This window comes from Lupinus angustifolius, chromosome LG04, assembly GCF_001865875.1.
Source record: "Lupinus angustifolius cultivar Tanjil chromosome LG04, LupAngTanjil_v1.0, whole genome shotgun sequence".
NCBI lineage: Eukaryota > Viridiplantae > Streptophyta > Magnoliopsida > Fabales > Fabaceae > Lupinus > Lupinus angustifolius.
The window spans coordinates 8,090,464-8,096,602 of NC_032012.1; the positions used below are offsets into that span (position 1 = coordinate 8,090,464).

The 6,139-nt window shown below is 35.3% G+C and overlaps 1 protein-coding gene across 9 annotated transcripts; it reads left to right on the top strand.

Annotated features, from left to right (window-relative positions):
• On the top strand, window positions 207–5,165 carry LOC109345488 (transmembrane protein 64). Of its 9 annotated transcripts, none has more exons than XM_019584522.1 (6): window positions 207–384; window positions 821–1,013; window positions 1,744–2,019; window positions 2,786–3,022; window positions 3,100–3,317; window positions 4,698–4,993. In XM_019584522.1, exons 3-6 carry the CDS (start codon window positions 1,762–1,764, stop codon window positions 4,924–4,926), a joined length of 942 nt encoding a protein of 313 aa, XP_019440067.1. In that variant the 5' UTR covers window positions 207–384; window positions 821–1,013; window positions 1,744–1,761; the 3' UTR covers window positions 4,927–4,993. The 9 variants fall into 9 exon arrangements, with proteins under 9 accessions (XP_019440067.1, XP_019440068.1, XP_019440073.1 ...); XM_019584523.1 differs by having other exon boundaries at window positions 821–985; XM_019584528.1 differs by having other exon boundaries at window positions 821–932; window positions 1,747–2,019.

Below are 6,139 nucleotides of genomic sequence, written 5' to 3' on the forward strand. Positions count from 1 at the left end.
ATATGGAAAAGTGAGTAAAGTAATTTAAATAGGTGATGTATGGCAACTGGTGTATCATTATTATTCCTGCTTTTGAGCGTTCCAACTGTCCACTTTTCCTTACTTTTTTTCAGAAGCCAAACATCACCATCCATTTTTCAAATTTCACAATTTCTTCTAATTAATTAAAAAAATTGAACCTTTTAAATAAAAAAACAATTAACCATATAATAAAAGTATTTATTTTGTTTGGTTTATTTCAAGTTTTTGAAGAAAAAATAAGCACTTGTTGAAAGTTGGTTGTGTTGGTGAAGGCTTTCATTTGAAGTAGCCCAACAAAAAAAGTTGCGTTTTTTCAGCTTATTGCAACAAAGATACACTTTCTGCTTCTTCTTCTTCTCCTTGGTAAGTTCACTAACTTGTAACTATATTCTGTTTTATTTCAATTTCAATAGGGCTTTTATCTTTTAATTTTCTAATTTATTGCAATGCAAAAGTGTCTTGTTTATGAGGTTTTTGCTGAGAATACAAAGCTAGGAGCATAATTTATATTTAGCAGTTTTTTTTCTCTTGTTACCATTTACATGTTGCTTTTATAAATATGTTAAATTGGAATAAAATAGTTTATGGGAGAAATAAATATCATAATCTGAAATTTCCCTTGCACAGTTTTTTGTCTCTGTTTTTGTCATCGGTAGATGCGCTTAGCATAATGGTAAGGTTGTTTGCCTCATGGTAAGGTCATGGGTTCCCTTGTAAGGGTGAAGACCACATGTACCCTACCCAGGCCGCACTTGGTCGGAGTCTCGTGCGCTGAGCTGCCTTTTTTTGTCTTTGATAGGGTTTTTCATCTGCTTAGCTTGAGACTAATCCTGGGTGGGGGTGGGGGTGTGGTGGTTAGGTAAAGTCCTACCGGAGTAACGAGTCCAAAAACTGAATCCCGGATTTTTCAGGTAAAGTTTGCTTGGGGGCGCAATTTACTTACACTCTGACCAGCAACCATCGTCGGATAATAATTACAACAGTTTTTTATTGAGATAATTATTTATAGAAGATGTGCAGAAATTCTATTTTTCTTAGGATGATATATAGGTTCTAAACAATATCCCAAATCTATTCAGTTCCACCCATAGGTTAAAAGGCATTTTACAAAATATACTAATATAGTAATTAGTAACTCCTATAGCCTGCTCACTAAGTTTTGTTTCTCCTTGCCTTCTGATATCTTCAAACAGAGGATACCCACTCGATTTCTGAAAGGACAAAACTTGTCGTTGTTCTCTAGGTACTTGTAGTATTGTTCAACTATAAGAACATAGCATAGTAGCTCATCAGTGGAATTATAACATGTTCTGTTATACATGTCTTGTTCTTAGTTGAAAACAACACCTCAAGCACCCAAAGAACTTTCACTTAAGTTTTGTCCTTTCACCTTTCTGAAGCTATACACTTTCAACCTTTGTCAAAGTCATTCATAATTCTTCACCTGCATATAATTATAAGCCACGTGCCATATCTTCAGCATCTTTGTTTTTTTCTTTTTGGTTATTAGCTGTCATCTCTATCGTCAAATAATGTGATTGTTAGTTGCATGTAAATTGACTTGAGAGCTCTGGGTCTTAATATTTGAGATAAGTTATTCTTTGCTGGTGCCACCTGATTGTTCTTGCTGAATTTATATTTGTAGAATCTGATACACACTTTAAATATTGAATTATAGTATCAGTTAGATGCTTATGTTCTTTTTTGTACCCCTCCATTTCATAGCCTTCTGGCATCTCAATGATGACACAAGAATCATCATCGGATGAGTTGGAAAGACATGCAAACTCAGGGCATCATGTGAGGGGGAAGGGTGAATATGTTAGACTGGTCATATCAGACGATCCGGTGGCTGTTGAAAATGAAATGCTGCAGCCTCAGGCAGAATCAAGACATAATTCTTTCAGGTGGTGGATCAAAGCCTTCGTATGGTGCTTTGTCATTGTTGTAATTAGTCTTCTTCTTCTGAAATGGGGAGTGCCATTTGTTTTTGAAAAGGTAATTCCTTTGTACAATTAGGAGTACACTTGTTTTTCTTAATGTATATTCACTGGTGAAGTGGGCTTTGCAATACATGTTCAGAAATTAACCACTACTGTTGTTGGATTTATTGATGTTGATAAATTATGATAATCTCATGTCACTGTCAGGCTTCTAATATCTTTCACTGAAATATTGATTATGACAATTTTATTAGTGTCTGCAACATCCTTGGCATCAGATTTTTATGTATTTGGCTATTTCCAATTAGTTTAAAGATATAATGCAGTAGCACTGCAGTTTACCATGCTTCTGTCCAATGTGATGAAGAATTTTTAAATGAACTGAATTGATATCTGATCTCATACTGTCAGAAATACTGTGACATAATTTTAGACTATGAAAATTTCTTGGATTTTAGAATGATAACCATTGGTATTTGATTTGATAAGTAATTATTTTGTTGTTTCATGGATGAAGTTCAATACAGCAATAACAATAACTCTTTTATGCAAATCAGCATGAAATTCTGCTTCCCTATCCTCCCCGTTTCATAAGTTTGCTGACATGGTAAAGTCCTTATGGTGATAACCTCAAAGAAATTGGGGGGTTGAGTAAAACTGAAAATATTGATATTTTGCTATTGCATATGTGGATATGCCAAGCTTAGGCCTTATCTTCTGTATTCTCACTCTGGTGGAATGGCATGCATGCCAAATGGATTCTCGGAATATTTTATTTATTAAAATTTTGAAGATTTATCTTGCTAAACTTTTTATTGTAGGTTCTTTACCCAGTGATGGAGTGGGAATCCACTGCCTTTGGCCGTCCAGTTCTTGCCTTCGTACTTGTTGCTTCTCTTGCTTTATTCCCGGTATTCTTCATCCCTTCTGGCCCTTCCATGTGGTTAGCTGGGATGATTTTTGGTTATGGCCTTGGCTTTGTTATAATAATGGTTGGAACAACCATTGGGATGGTCCTCCCTTACCTGATTGGACTCCTGCTCCGTGACCGCATTCATGTAAGTCATTTTTTTCCTCATAGGACCATAAGTAATTTTTACTTTCTATTTATGATTTTTATTTCTATATTATGCAGCAATTGTTAAAGAGATGGCCCCGGAATGCTGAAATGATTAGGCTTGCTGGGGAAGGGAGCTCGTTCCATCAATTTCGAGTGGTTGCTATTTTTAGAATTTCACCTTTTCCCTATACTATCTTCAATTATGCTGTAGTGGTGACAAATATGAGGTTTTGGCCCTACTTATGGGGGTCAATAGCTGGGATGGTGCCAGAAGCTTTCCTCTACATCTACAGGTTCTTACTTTCTATTTTTGCCTTTTAATGATTCAGTGTCTTCCCTTCTCTTGCAAGAAATATAAAATAATAACATGGAAAAGTAAAAGAAAGAGAAACTCATCCCTATATATTAAATCACAGTACATCTTCTCAAGAATGTCTTAATTTCTTTTTGTACTCTCCTTCAATGAGTGACATGTGTTATTTGCTAGTTCTCTTTGTTTTTGAAATTTCAATTCCTCTTTAAGTATGTATACTTTCCTTTTTGTGTTTAACTATTTTTGTGAAATTCTAATTAAAATTTGAAAATAAAACAAACTTATTTATTTATATATTTCTAGTATGTATGAGGGAAAAGTGGTCAGAGTCGAACATTCTAGTATGTTCGAGTGAGTGTTGAAACCAAAAAGAATACAGCCAGATATAAAGATGTGTCGAGGAGTGTAACAGCTTGAAGCAAAAGGAGAACAATTCAAGAGTTGATTCAGACGCAGATTTGTGATTATGAGAGACAGCTGCGGTTGAAGCAGGAAAGAAGAACGTAACTGGTAACTTCTAGTGTTGCAGAAGGTGATCACTGAAAGTGATGAAGTTCAGAAGGAAATTGAAGAACAGGACAAGGATCTTGGCACAAAGGTAATACGCCTTATTAAAGAGTGCAAGCAAGAGCTCAAGACAAAAATACAGAATTTGGTCAAGCTATGAGTGATGTTGACCAAGTTTTCAAGTGGAAGGAAGAGGAACTTCTGGTTCTGTTGATGAAAATTGCTGAACATGCTGAGGAGCTTTAGGCATAAGTAGTTAAGCTGGATGCAATGCAGAAATTAATTTATGAACAAGATTGAACTCTTGTCCGTGCTCTCTAATCCAGTCCTCAAGTAGGGCAAGCTGTGTTGCCTTTACGCCAAGATCCTTGTTGCACTCTTCTATCTTCTGTGTTTTCTTCAACCGCTTGAAGTTGTCAGTTACATTCTTCCTGCTTCAAGGGCAGCTGCCTCTCACATTCACAAGTCTGCGTCTGAATCAATTTAAGTTGCTCTCCCTTTGCATCAAGCTCTCTATTGCGCTCCTCGACAAATCTTCAGATTTTGTTGTACTCTCTCTCTCTCTTTGCTTTCAACAAGAACCCAACCTTTCTCTGAAATGCATAGAGATCTCAGCCCACTAAATGATCTAATATTACATACACCCTGACTTGCTCATTGTAGATAGTTCTTCAGAGGACCCTTTTCCATTAATATGAGAACCAGATATTACTTCTCAATTTTAACTGATCCAGATATCATTTGAGTCACTGAGCTTTGAAATTGTTTTCTTTATCAACATTTTAAGTTTACTAGAGGTTTGCATCTCAGTTATTTTTCTCATTTACTAATAATGGTGGTCAATTTTGTGCAGCGGTCGATTAATAAGGACCTTTGCAGACGCACAGAATGGGAAGCATCACGTGACCACAGTCGAAATTGTGTACAACATTATTTCTTTCATCATTGCAGTTGTTACAATTGTTGCCTTCACTGTCTATGCAAAAAGGACTTTAAATGAACTCAAAATTGCAGAGGCCAATGAGGAAGCTACATCTGTTTCTGGGAATGCTAGTTTTGAGATGCAGAAGTCTTCCCATTGAAAATGCCTCTTATCCAGTTTATCATGCCACTGTATATTTTATGTATCTAAAATTTGGTTTAGGACTACATACATAATAGTATTTCCTTCCATTTTCCCTTTCTTTCCCCTTTATCCCTATGGTGAATTGTTGATCACTGTAATGAGGATGTGGTATAGAAAAGCAAAAGCAGTTACTCTGTTGACCTGAAAAAACAGTAACACAATCAGTAATAAGAAAGTAATGTGACATTTTTTGAAGAGCAAACTTGTGAATTATTGTTTCTAGAAAATTTTGACTAATTTTGTCATGTCTTAAGGTTAACTTGTAATGAATTTTTTAAATTAGCTTAGTGCATGGTGCTTTGCAATAAACTTTCTAAAATCCAAGTTAGTTAGACAGACAAATCTCCAACCAAATCTATTAAATTTGTGTATATTGTTTTCAACCCTTGTATTGTTGAACACTATTTCTTGTACAATGAATGATGATGAGTTCATGCTCATGCTAGTGAATCATCATCATGAAAATATGTGTACTTGTTCTAATCAAATATATGTACTTGCTGGTCCCTTCATCTCAAAGGATGGTGAACATTCTTACAATTAAAACTAACATTATGTATCATATCCCCCTACAACATGCAAAACCTCAAACACCAGAAACTTATTGAGAAGAAAAGAATAGGATAAGATAAGACACCAGCAATATGAAGATATATAATAATGATGAAGGTTGCTAGTTTACCTTTCCAAGCCAGTGAAAGACACACTCAACAATAAGAGAGATGAAAACAATGATGGAGCAAAACAACAGCAACAATCCATGTTGGTGTATATTCCAGAGATTGGTTCACTTCCTCTGCCATGTTTTGTTAGCAGTATAGTTTGGCAGAGTGATTGATGAGTTAATGACATTTCCTTTTTTTTCTCCTTTTGTTGGTTTAATATGCATTTCTGCCTGAAAGTGATGGGAGTTAAGGAAACAATACTCTGCAGACTTGAGATGCAAGTGTACTCAATTTAGATAACTATAAAGTTTGATTCTACATCACATGCTAACAAGCAAGGAATGTTTCAAAAAGCCTCAAGGTATATATAGCTAAATGAAGTTGGCATAAAATGTGGAACCAGGTTCAAAGTACTGTTCACAACAAGTGTGTAGAATTCAATGATAAAAAATAAGATAGCTTGCTTCACACTCTTGGTGGTACATGTAAGAAACATAAACTGCT

Bases quoted from the DNA above. Each gene is read 5' to 3' on its own strand.
- LOC109345488 (XM_019584522.1), top strand. From the start codon at position 1,762: ATGATGACACAAGAATCATCATCGGATGAGTTGGAAAGACATGCAAAC. The intron at 2,020-2,785 runs GTAATTCCTTTG...TTTTTATTGTAG, and splicing joins TGCCATTTGTTTTTGAAAAG to GTTCTTTACCCAGTGATGGA. The intron at 3,318-4,697 runs GTTCTTACTTTC...AATTTTGTGCAG, and splicing joins GCTTTCCTCTACATCTACAG to CGGTCGATTAATAAGGACCT.